General features: G+C 40.7%; 1 protein-coding gene across 1 annotated transcript; it reads left to right on the plus strand.

The window, feature by feature from the left end:
- The first annotated feature begins 553 nt into the window (after positions 1-553).
- On the plus strand, positions 554-2,866 carry LOC131004680 (BTB/POZ domain and ankyrin repeat-containing protein NOOT2-like). The gene is made up of 2 exons (XM_057931392.1): positions 554-1,373; positions 1,696-2,866. Exons 1-2 carry the CDS (start codon positions 939-941, stop codon positions 2,509-2,511), a joined length of 1,251 nt encoding a protein of 416 aa, XP_057787375.1. The 5' UTR covers positions 554-938; the 3' UTR covers positions 2,512-2,866.
- Positions 2,867-13,362: the final 10,496 nt, after the last annotated feature.

The raw sequence follows: 13,362 nt of genomic DNA on the forward strand, positions 1-13,362 counted from the left end.
GTAAAATATAGTCATCTTTTTTAAAAACACTAAAAGTTACGGTCCTGTTTTAACAATTAGCTCTAAATTAAATAAGAATAATTTTATATTTTCAAACTCAAAATAAATAATTATATTGAGTATTCTTTTTATTATTGTTTTATCTTTAAAATGATTAAAAGGTACCATTAACCTAATTTACTACGTTCAAATCAAAAGGCCGTGCCATTATTTAAACAATTTAAAAATTGGCGTCTAATTTGCAAAAGGTTAAAATTCAATAAAAAATTCAACTCTAAAAACAATTAATAAATCTTCGTTCTTGAACATTGACCTAAAGTAATTTGCAGGAAATAGTTCTACTCAACAATTAATTATCACTAAATGTGCATGCTTAGATCTAGACCTAATAATCTTGTTTTTCCTACCCAAAAAGAAAAAAAAAAAGGCAAAGAAAAACCACAACCCCATGCATATACATTGCACTGCAATTAGGCATTAGACCAAGGACCAACCACAAAATTATTTTTCCATTTCCATCTCAATTCTCTTAATATAAGCTTTGTTTCGAAATTATATGAATAAAAATCAATTTTCCTCCAGAATAATCTCAGCCGCCTACATTACCCTTTCCCCTCTCTCTCTCTAAAATATCTTGTCGCACAGCACCATTCAATTCAGAGAATCCCTTACTAGAAATAGCCACAGTAGAATCATCACCACCATCATCATCACCATCAAAAAACTTGCAAGAACTGATCAAGAATGATTAGCAGCTGAATTTATTTATTATTAAAATATTTACTTTTCTCTTCTTCTGCACCACCACTTTATACAAATCTTATCACCAAAAAGCACAAGCATTTCTCCTTCTGCTTCGACACATCTGTCATCTACAGCAAAAAAACGCACAGCACACAGTAACCCCTTCTTTTTCTCATCCCTCTCTCTCTCCAAACATGAGCCCTGACGACTCCTTAAGATCTCTCTCTCTAGACTACCTCAACCTCCTCATCAACGGCCAAGCCTTCAGCGATGTGACCTTCAGCGTAGAGGGCCGCCTAATCCATGCGCACCGCTGCATCTTAGCCGCCCGCAGCCTCTTTTTCCGGAAATTCTTCTGCGGGCCGGACTCGGGCCCCGACCCACTGAGAGCGGGCCAGGGGCGGCAGGTGATACCCGTGAATTCTGTGGGCTATGAGGTTTTCTTGCTCATGCTTCAGTTCTTGTACAGTGGGCAAGTCTCGGTTGTACCTCAGAAGCACGAGCCTCGCCCTAATTGTGGCGAGAGGGGCTGCTGGCACACGCATTGCTCCTCCGCCATCGATCTCGCCGTCGACACCCTCTCCGCCGCTAGATCCTTCGGCGTCGAACAACTCGCTTCGCTCACTCAGGTTCTTTTTACTGAAATTTCTGCCACATGTTAATCTCGAAAAGCTTCTGCTGTTGATTTCATGTAACAATTTGTCCCTTTTGATTTTGAGGTTTTCAGCCATCTTTTCAACCCAGACAGAAAAGGGTTAGTTGTATCATGTCATCCTCGATCGTAATATTAATATTAATACACGTATTGAATAAGTCGGCTACAGTAATAATCTCTTCTTCCCCACAAAACCCCATCTACTTCCCCCAAAACCAAAACCTAATTATCACAAAATCCACATCTGTGTCTGTGTCTGTGCTTCCAGTTCTTAACAACTTGAATTGAATTTGCAGAAGCAATTAACGAGCATGGTGGAGAAGGCGTCGATCGAGGACGTGATGAAAGTCCTAATCGCCGCAAGAAATCAAGACATGCAGCAGCTATGGAGCACCTGCTCCCACCTCGTCGCCAAATCCGGGCTGCCGTCGGAGATCCTGGCCAAGCACCTCCCCATCGACGTGGTCGCCAAGATCGAGGAGCTCCGCCTCAAGTCCTCCCTCTCCCGCCGCCCCATCCACCACCACGACCAGCTCTGCGACCTCGAGGAGCAGAAGATCCGCCGCATGCGCCGCGCCCTCGACTCCTCCGACGTCGAGCTCGTCAAGCTCATGGTGATGGGTGAGGGCCTCAACCTCGACGAGGTCCTCGCCCTGCACTACGCCGTCGAGAATTGCAGCCGGGAGGTCGTCAAGGCGCTGCTCGAGCTCGGCGCCGCCGACGTCAACCTGCGAGCGGGGCCCGCCGGGAAGACGCCGCTTCATATCGCTGCAGAGATGGTCTCGCCGGACATGGTGGCGGTGCTGCTCGACCACCACGCGGACCCCACGTGCCGCACCGTCGACGGTGTCACGCCGTTGGACGTGCTCCGAACCCTAACATCTGATTTTCTGTTTAAAGGCGCCGTTCCCGGCTTGAATCATATCGAGCCCAATAAATTGAGGCTTTGTCTCGAGTTGGTGCAGTCCGCGGTTATGGTCATCACCAGAGAGGAGGAGACCGCCACGGAGCCAATTTTCCCCCCGATGAATGAGGAGAGCGGCGGCGGCGGCGGGATTAATCTTCGGCATGGTAATGCGATGTATCATCACCTCTCCCTTGATCAGTATTGACTTACACACCCTTCCTTAACTCTCTCTCTCTCTCCCTCTCCCACTAAACGGATTGAAGGTAATAATGTGTATCTGTTGATGATGGTTGATGATCACAATCCATGCATGGAGGTAAATTACTTCATTAACTTTAATTATTTTGAGGGCTTTCGATTATATAGTTTCTTGTTTAATTACTTCTGAGTTATTGTTAATTATAAACGATTATATTCTTCTCTCCACAAATCTATTCATTAATTGCCAACTTTCATTTAGTTAAAAAGTAATGTATTGTTTTGATCAGGAAAATATAGTAGTATTAGTTAAAAATTAAACTTTGAATATTTTTCGTGTAATTTAAACATAGTATTTCTTACTCGATAGATTTGTTGCATTAATGCCTCCATACTCTTACAGCATTTGCTTAGATTTTTGTTAATATTTCAACATCAAAGCGATTTTTATTCTCTGCAGCCACTCAATTTATATAATTTAAAATACTAACTCTGGCGTGTGACAATGATTACATATTATATATATAGATCGATGAAACAATACGAAATGATGGTCTGAACATTCTGGATTTGAGTTCTCAATGTAAGAAGTGTCGCTTTTGTATGTGTAAGAAGAGTTTCAGAAATCGAAATTGAGAAGACACAGGTTAAATTCTTGAGCCCTGTCAATTCATACTGTTTTTGGTTGGTAGATATGGATATAATTACTCAAAGCATTCATTCAATAATGTCTTCTTCTTCTTTTTTTCTTTTTTCTTTTTTTGTATTTATGAGGAAGTACTTTCGTTATCTATATATATTTATTTCCATGCAGTCAGTGCATTCACCTATATATTAGTACAAATAATTATGTAGTATTTAGTTTTTACTATTTTCTGCGTGATTTGATACTGTAATTACTCTTTTGTTGGTCTGAGTTTTTCTTAGTTGTGTCCTAAACTTTATATATTGACATAGTATTAACATCTGATAATTAAATGATGTTGTTTTCGAATTATTATATATAAATAGAATGAGCCATGCCCTTGGATACCAAAATTTCAGTGCTCTTAATTTGCATGAATTTCTTTCAAGGATGAATAATTGTTTTTCTCTCTCTTGGTGCAATACCGCCATTAAATTGCGTATCAATTCAAGGCTGTTGGAATATTTAATTATTTAATTGATAAAACGAATTACGAAGTTGCTTCGCTTGGGGGAAATCTAGTATTTATTTCTTATGCTTCAGTTTAGAATTTTTCTTGCTGCATACAAGATAAAATATTAAATTGTAATAAATAGATTGGGTTGACATCTTCCACAAGTGCAAGAATAATTATAATTGGCTTCATTAACTTGGTCCACATTTGTTCACTTCGAATGCATTATTTTGGGTAATTTAGGAAAAATATTTATTATAGTCTTTGCATGAATTAATGTAGCATTATTGATATAGCATTTTATTATGTCGAGATATTTAATTCTCCTATTTCTATCAAGAGTGATGTTTTTTTGGTCTTAATATGGTCGGCCATAATTTTTAATTTTTATTTAAATAAAAATTAGTTCATTTAATATTAATTTAATAAAATATTCTTGTAATTTAAAATCATTTAAGCACTGAATAGAACAATTAATTTATTATTTTCTTCTCATTCATGCATACACTAAAGTATCACTTTATGGCATGTTTTAAAGAGAGATTGAAATCAAGTGTATGTGTATACATAGGAATAAGCTTTTATACTATTCAAGTCTCAGGTAGTATGTAATACCAATTTTAGATTACACATTTTGTTAATTTGACATATCAAAATTGTGACACATGACAGAGATCTTTCAAGATAAAATTCACGTAGATGTAAAATCAAAATATATATATGTATATAGAGTTAGGTTCTAGTGAAATTGTTATTTTTTGTGAAATGTGAGACTAATGAATAAGCTAGTATATAGTGATGAATAAGTCAGTATATAGTGTTGAATAACGATATTAAAAAAATTAGTAAAATTTTCGCCTCCCCCCACACATAGTTAATCTTATTTTTTATTTTTTATTTTTTATTAAAGCTGACATGTTTTTGATGCATAAGTTTGCACACAAAAATACATAACTTTGCACAATAAAAATACATAACTTTGCACAAAAATGCATTGCATTTTACAATTGATCAGATATTTCTCACCATGCATTTATTTTACAAAAATTCATTGCACTATACAATGTATTCAAAAATGTATAACATGGTATAACATAAGTTTTCACACAAAAATGCATAACTTTACACACAAAAATGCATAATATTGTACCATTTTTGTGTGCAATGTTATGCATATTTGTGGTTATGTATATGCATTTTTGTGGGTAAAATTATGCAAAAAAAAAAAAACAATTACAAAAAAATCGACATCGGGGGTGGGAAGGGGCGGTGGGTGGGCGGTCAGTGGTGAGAGGTATCTAATGGATCGCATAATGCAATACATTTTTGTATATAATATTTATGTTTTTGTGTGTGAAATGTTATCTATTTTTTGTGTGAAAACTTATGCATAAAATTTTTTGTCAGTTTAAAAAAATCTTTAAAAATAAATATAAAAAAAATATTTTTATTTTATTTTTAAATTAAAAATTATTCTTCTGATTTTACACCTACGTGAGTTTTTCCTTGTTATGCTTTGGAAGTCTTTTGCCACGAATCACGTTTTTAGCGTACTACATATATAAAATATGTGATCTAAATTTGATAGTACTACATACTATCTAAGAACCAGGGGCGTAGCCGGGGGGGGGGGGGGGGGCTGAAGCCCCCTCCCAAATTTTGAGTTTTTATTATTATTTTAATATATATAGATATATATTTATATTATAAAAGAAATTTGTTTTACAAAAGTTGACTAGCTTGTTATATTCTTCCATTTATAATTAATTTAAGGATAATTGTGTTATTTAAAACTATATAATCTATAAAAATATTATACTCCCTCCGTCCCAAACGAAATGTCCTGTTTTCTTTTTTGGGCTGTCCCAAACGAAATGTCATGTTTCCTTTTTTGGCAATACACTCTTTCTCTATACTTAATATTTAAATAATTTCCACCAACCCACTTTATCTACTTTATACACATTTCTTAACTCCGTGCCGAAAAGAAATAGGACATTTCGTTTGGGACGGAGGGAGTACATTATTATCGCTATTATGTTTGTCTTTTAATAGAAAATGCCTAAAATGGATGTAATGCCTAAAAAAATTTGTTTGCTATTATTATTGTGCTTGTCTTTTATTATTATTGATTCGAGCTTGTAATTTATTGAAAATATATAATTTATGAAAATATTGTTCGTTATTATTGTTATTATGCTTGTTTATTAATAAAAAAATGCCTAAAATGTACGAAATGACAAAAAAAAGAAGTTTGTAATGTATTGAAATTAATTTGTAATATATTGAAACTATATAGTATATGAAAATGTTGTTCTTTATAATTACTATTATGCTCATCTTTTAATAAAAAATGCTTTAAAAATACAGAATGTCCCAAAAAAAATTGTAATGTATTGAAACTAATTTGTTATATATTTAAATTATATAATCTATGAAAATGTTGTTCTTTATTATTATTATTATGCTTGTCTTTTAATAAAATAATGCCTTAAATATACGAAATGTCCAAAAAAAATTTCTCGGGGGCTACCGCCCCCAAACCCCCGTGTAAGTTCAACCCCCTCCCAAATTAATTCCTGGCTCCGCCACTGCTAAGAACATGATACTATTGAAACTCAACTCTATCTATCTATCTATCTATCTATCTATCTATCTATCTATATATATATATATATATATAATACCAAGAATTCGATTTGATCCACATTTACTCAGGTATGCACAATGAATTTAATTTCATCCGAACATATAAAGTGCCCTTTGTGTTTATTTCCTTCAAATTTAACGTGTCTCAAACACCTTTGCCATCAATTATTATAACTACTATATTAAATATTATAGACGTACAACGGGCTGCTCTATTTCATTTCATATACCAATTTTTTTTAACTATTAAGATAAAAAAAAAATTATAAATATTAACTTTTTTTAGTGCAAATGTACAAATATACTTTTATTAATTTTTTTTTAATAATTTGAAATAAAAGAAAAAAAGTCGCGACTATTACATATTTTTAAGAAAATAGTATCTAACGGTGTAAAATACACTGTTATACGATTTTTTCTCGGGTAATAATTGTAAAAATCCTGTAACAATATTTTATACTTACACACTTTTCACGACTATTACAAGATTTTGCAAAATAACATAATACAAGGATATTTTAGTTACAATGGCTATTATTTCTGTAATTTTATCCACATGGCTAAAACATAACAGATCTAACAGAAAGCAATGATAGCGCGAATATCGTTGAAACTTTGGGACTTTGTATATTGATAACAAATATATTTGCATGTGCGTAATGTGTAGCGTGTATCGTGTGATTACAATGGTCAATGAATATATGCCTATATTTATAGGCTAAGAATCCTAATAGGAATAGGACTTTGCTTGTGTCTTGATAGAACTAAAACTCTTCAACCTGATCTTATATTTAATTTAATCTCTAACTTAATCGAATGCTTAAATCATTCACAAAAAGCACCAAATCTCGCAAAATCAGGATTATTGAGATAGCAGCGCTACTGACAGAAGAAAAACCTCACTAAGGAAAACCCTTTGGGAGGAAAAAAAGTACTCGTTTAGCAGAACAAACTATGCAAAGAACAGAAGAAAAATCCAAAGATAGAAGATGACATTGAGGTGAGCTTCAGACTAACCATCACCCACCCCTTTCCGCCTCGACCGACGGACCTGGGCACCAAAAAAATGGGATTATAATTGGAACTTCGGACTAACCATCGCCCCAAAATAATCTACATTTCTCTAATATCATACCCGAAAGAAAAAACAAGAACCCTCACGTAAGTCACGTAGAGGCCAGCGAAAGTGATGAGGAGTGATATATGCAGAGTAGGGAAAATGATGCAAATCAGAGGAATCGGCCCCACCAGCGGAACGAGTATGGCAGAAGAAGCGCACTCGTCAGAGGAATCATCCTCACCAGAGGAGCCGTACTTGCCAGAGGAACCATTCTCACCAGAGGGATCTCACTCACCAGAGGAATCACGCATGACAGAGAAGCCGCTTTCACCAGAGGATTCATCTTCGCCAGAGAGGTCACCCTCACCAGAGAAGTCACCCTCGCCAGAGAGGTCACCCTCGCCAGAGAGGTCACCTTCGCCAGAGAAGTCACCTTCGCCAGATAAGTAGCTTTCACCAGAGGAGCCGTCTTCATCAGCGGAATCGCCAGAGACGCGGGAGATTTCCCGCGTGAAGGCAAATTTACCGACATGCCCCTCTATCACGCCAAGTGCATGCCTTAGCACTGATTTTACCATTTTGCCCTCTTGTGTAATCTATAAATAGAACCTGAGCTCGTGCATTGTTTTTACGCTATCTCTTATTTTCGAATACAACAGCTACTTTTCTCCCGTTCTGAGTTTTCCGATTGTTTACTTTGCCTTCTCCGATCACTCACACTAGGTATAGTCTATATTTATCGCTTTGTAGATTAGGTGTTGGTCCTTGATTCACCAACTTAGGTGTTGGTCCTTGATTCACCAACTGGCGCCGTCTGTGGGAAGGCTACTGAGTTAGGATGTGAGTTTATGGACGCCGGCGCACGCAGATCTGAAATTCCAATTGGGTTTGCGCGTGTCGGTACCATTTGAGCCGATAATTCGGACATCCAGATGATTTCGAGCTGCTAATTATGTTTTCTCGGGTTGATGTGTTTTTAATTCTGTATGATCTGTTTTTAATTGCGTTTTTGGTGCATGGGAAAAGGTGGTGAAAGTCGCAAATCATGAATTGGGGGGATATGTGTTTATTTACCGATTGATCGGTTCAATTATGGGTGAATACAAAGTTTCTTCGTAGAATCGGGATTTTATTTATAGATCTGATGTTTATACCGGTGAATTGGGGAGTATCGCTCTGTTTCTGCTTGAATTGGGTTTTGGTTGACGATTTATGAGGTTTCGCTTCGGTAGAATGTTGGTCAACATTCCATTTTGGCTGCGATTGAGCCTGTGTTGTTGATTTGTGGATGTTTTTCGTTTAAGGGTAATAATTGTCGATATTTTTCGTGTTCTTGTGGCTAATCTTCATTTTCTATCGGTGGATTATGGGGTAATGATCTGTTTTCGTGATGATTGGGTTTGCACTGTCAATTTGCGGCTATGTTTCGATTGAGGGTGATAATTATTGGTGTGCTCCATGTTTTCTTCGACTAATCCTCGTTCTATGCCCTGTTTAGCGCGTTATATTACTAATCCGGCTGATTGCCATGATAACTCTGTTGTTTTTGGGTTTTTGCGGTTAAAATAGCACACGATCGTGGTAATTTCGGGTTATGATGTTCGTTTTCTTGCAAATTCTTTACTATATATCATGCTTAACGTTTTGTGCTAACAAGCTTCTTGGTGGTTGTTCTGTTTATGTCTATCTCTGGATATCTTACTTTGGTTCTCTGGACACTCTGTTTCTTCTGCCGGATCTTGATAAGAGTTTACAAGGGAAATTTCTGTTGTTCGGGCTCTGATTGTTCCAATCTATGCCCTGGGTTTATTTCCCAGGGCATGGAGTTGTCTTAAGGGAAATTTTTTAACGGCCTCTGCGCCGGTGCTTGGAATTTCTCATATCGGGTTTTCAATCAGTAGGGGAGGATCTATCCATTTGTTATCTAGATGTCTTCTCACTTTGATTATGTGCAGGTACTATGGGATCCTCTGATGCTCACCGCAACTTGGAGAAAGAGTTCGATTCTGCTGCTATCACTACCGAGGTGCCTACCTCACTGCTCAACAGCCTTCAGGGTAACCCCACCTTCACTGTGCCACCGGGTTTTCAGGCTATCTCAGCCACTCCGACAACAGGGTTGAACGTTAGCGCCCAGAGGTTTGCTCTGGTAACACCGGGCTCGGATCTGCCAAACTTGGCCCCCACGTCTGGAGGGGGATCGCTTAACTCCGGGCTGGCAGAGCAAATGATGGCTTTACTCAGCTATGCTAATATGCGTCAGGCACTGGGAACTCCGATGTTGTCTGTCATCCCCACTGTAGCTCCCCCGGTTGGAGCGACCAATCTGCAGGGCATTGAGGCCCCACCTCCCGCTGCTCAGGAGGCAAACAATCCGGTAATCAACAAACAGGCTGCGGCAATTAGGGAAATACAGAAGCTACCCACCGAGAGGGCACAGGAGAGAAGGCCAGAGGGGAGCCGAGTTCGGCTCAATAGCGTTGTCATGAAGGAGAGGGTTGACGAGTCTGATAGTCAGTCCATCTCCCCCGTGTTCGAGGAGGAGAGGCCGAGGGAGAAAGCGCGACTGAAGGACTAGGTGTCGCAACTGAAGCACCAGCTTGAGGATCTGGAGGAATCACTGAGGGAGAAATCCCGGAGGGACGATAGAGGGCAGAGGTCAGGGAAATCGAACAGATCAGAGAGGTCGTACAGGGCAGAGAGGTCCCATCGTTCAGAGAAATCACGCTATATAGAGAGGTCAGAGGAACGGGAGCTGGAGTATTCCTTTGGCAGGCCAGTGCACAGGGTTCACAAGCGTCACGCCCATGACGCACCAAAGGAAATACGGGAACATGGGAGGTACAAGGAGGATAAAAGGGCCAATACGTCAGGATTCCACCCCATCAATAACCGCAGTCCGTTCTCCGACGACATTCTGGCGGACACTCTGCCCAGAAGCTACAAACCTATTTCGCTGGACTATGATGGTACCACTGATCCAGAGGTACATCTCAACCGATTCGAGGGACTGGTTACTCTACACATGTATACAGAGGGCATCAAATGCCGCATATTCTCCACCACGTTGACCGGCCCCGCTCAGCTGTGGTTTGGGATGCTTGCCCCAAATTCCATCCATTCGTTTGAGGACTTACGAGTACGTTTTCTGAGAGAGTTCGCGAGCTCGCGAAGGGTTGGGAAATCAGCCATCTCGCTGATGGACATTAAACAAGATCAGAACGAAACTTTGCGGGAGTATACTGCCAGGTTCAATCTCGCCGCTCTGGAAGTGCCAGAGGCGGAATCCCAAATCAAGAATTGTGCCTATGTCAGAGGATTGAAGCCGGGCTTATTCTTCGACGAACTACAAATCAGACCGGCCAGGGATTTTGACGACATTATGGCAAGATTGCCAGGCTATTTGCAGTTGGAGGACGCCAGGATGGCGCGAAAGGTGGAAAATGACAAGCACAAGGCTAAAAAGGCCGAGGGCGCACTGGAACGGGATAACAGAACTCAGGACATGGCTCCTTTCAGAGGGTTGCCTCCGAGGGTACCTACTTCCCAGGCAGAGGTACCACCTGGCCAGCAGCACATTGTAAATGAAGTAAATCATCTCGCTGAATACACCCCGCTAAACAAACCTCAGGAAGAAATTTTTCACCTGATCAAGAATCAGCCATTCTTCAAGGCACCTGGAAATTATAGAGACGGGCAGCCGCGACAAGGGCCTAACAATAAACTGTGTGAATATCACAATTCTTACGGGCATTATACCAAACATTGTGGGCATCTTAAGCATCAGTTGGAGTATTTAGTACGCCAAGGTAATCTAGACCAGTTTATAGTCAGAGGAAATGACGGCCAAGGTCAAAGGCCCGAATAGGGAAATGATCGGAGACCATGATATAACAACAAATTGTAGACAGAGTACTCTTTTTCCCAACAGGGGTTTTAACGAGGTTCGGGGCCATGATATCAATAAAATTAGATACATGGTTCTAGGGAATTTCCCGGTGTTGTCTCGTGTGTTTCTCATTATCGTTTTTTCAAATTTGCATATTCTATTTAACATGTTCATGCAGAGGCATTGCACATGTCACCAGAGGGGGGAGTAGGGTGTATACCCGTAGTCCCCAATTTACAAATTCAAAATTGCTTCTCAGCAAGTCAAGGGAAAAGTAGAGGAATCATCGCCGCGAAAGTCGGATGCATCCCCCGGGTGATCCAAACTCTGCGCAGAGGGTTACTATTCAATCGTAAGCCGCGAAAGTCGGATGCATCCCCCGGATGATCCAAACTCCGCGCAGAGGGTTACTATTCAATCGTAAGCCGCGAAAGTCGGATGCATCCCCCGGATGATCCAAACTCAGCGCAGAGGGTTACTATTCAATCGTAAGCCGCAAAAGTCGGATGCATCCCCCGGGTGATCCAAACTCCGCGCAGAGGGTTACTATTCAATCGTAAGCCGCGAAAGTCGGATGCATCCCCCGGATGATCCAAACTCCGCGCGGAGGGTTACTATTCAATCGTAAGCCGCGAAATTCGGATGCATCCCCCGGATGATCCAAACTCCGCGCAGAGGGTTACTATTCAATCGTAATCCGCGAAAGTCGGATGCATCCCCCGGATGATCCAAACTCCGCGCAGAGGGTTACTATTCAATCGTAAGCCGCAAAAGTCGGATGCATCCCCCGGGTGATCCAAACTCCGCGCAGAGGGTTACTATTCAATCGTAAGCCGCGAAAGTCGGATGCATCCCCCGGATGATCCAAACTCAGCGCAGAGGGTTACTATTTAATCGTAAGCCGCGAAAGTTGGTTGCACCCCCCGGGTCCTCCATGCTCCGCGCAGAGGGTTACTATTTAATCGTAAGCCGTGAAAGTTGGTTGCACCCCCCGGGTCCTCCATGCTCCGCGCAGAATGTTCAAGCTTGGATGGGAAGCAGCAAAGGAATGCATTGAACGGGAAGCAGCCATCAAAATCCTCGCCAGAGGAGTCAACCAAAATCCTCGCCAGAGGAGTCATCAAAATCCTCGCCAGAGGAGTTATCAAAATCCTCGCCAGAGGAGTCAGCCAAAATCCTCGCCAGAGGAGTCATCAAAATCTTCGCCAGAGGAGTCAGCCAAAATCCTCGCCAGAGGAGTCAGCCAAAATCCTCGCCAGAGGAGTCATCAAAATCCTCGCCAGCGGAGTCAGCCAAAATCCTCGCCAGCGGAGTCAGCCAAAATCCTCGCCAGAGGAGTCAGCCAAAATCCTCGCCAGAGGAGTCAGCAAAATCCTCGCCAGATGAGTCAGCCAAAATCCTCGCCAGCGGAGTCAGCCAAAATCCTCGCCAGAGGAGTCAGCCAAAATCCTCGCCAGAGGAGTCATCAAAATCCTCGCCAGAGGAGTCAGCCAAAATCCTCGCCAGATGAGTCAGCCAAAATCCTCGCCAGAGGAGTCAGCCAAAATCCTCGCCAGAGGAGTCATCAAAATCCTCGCCAGAGGAGTCAGCCAAAATCCTCGTCAGAGGAGTCACTCAAATTTCAACAAAGACAGAAATCAACATCAATAACAAAAATATATACCACAGTTGGGGATCCGGGAAGGCAAACTCAACATCAGCGGATAACAAAAATAATACGAAGTACGAAGGAAAGAAAGAAGCACAAGCAGGGAAGAAATTTCATTTAAACATGCGCAGGAGGCAGAGTTGTACACCAAAAATCAAAAGTAAGTATTGAGTTCTTTACAAACTAAGGGGTTACAAATTTTTTTTTGATAAGTCAGGGGGAAGATTGGGGACATCAAGAGGGAGGAGTAGATGAATCTTCAGCAGGAGTAGAGGAGACGGGAGCAGAGGTGGCAATTGCGGGGACCTGGCTAGCAGAGGCTCCCTCTGTAAACACCGGCAGCATGCCAGTTTCCTTCATCTTCGGGAGACGGGAATCCACGTCCAGCAGTTTCACAGCTTCTTGTACATATGATCTTTCGTCTCTATACAGGGTAAAAAGCTGATCCACTGCGGAGTAAGAGGAAGCCGAGT

This window comes from Salvia miltiorrhiza, unplaced genomic scaffold (assembly GCF_028751815.1).
Source record: "Salvia miltiorrhiza cultivar Shanhuang (shh) unplaced genomic scaffold, IMPLAD_Smil_shh original_scaffold_453, whole genome shotgun sequence".
NCBI lineage: Eukaryota > Viridiplantae > Streptophyta > Magnoliopsida > Lamiales > Lamiaceae > Salvia > Salvia miltiorrhiza.

Coding starts and splice junctions, on each gene's coding strand:
- LOC131004680 (XM_057931392.1), top strand. CDS start 939: ATGAGCCCTGACGACTCCTTAAGATCTCTCTCTCTAGACTACCTCAAC. Junction 1,374..1,695: donor AACTCGCTTCGCTCACTCAG/GTTCTTTTTACT, acceptor TTGAATTTGCAG/AAGCAATTAACGAGCATGGT.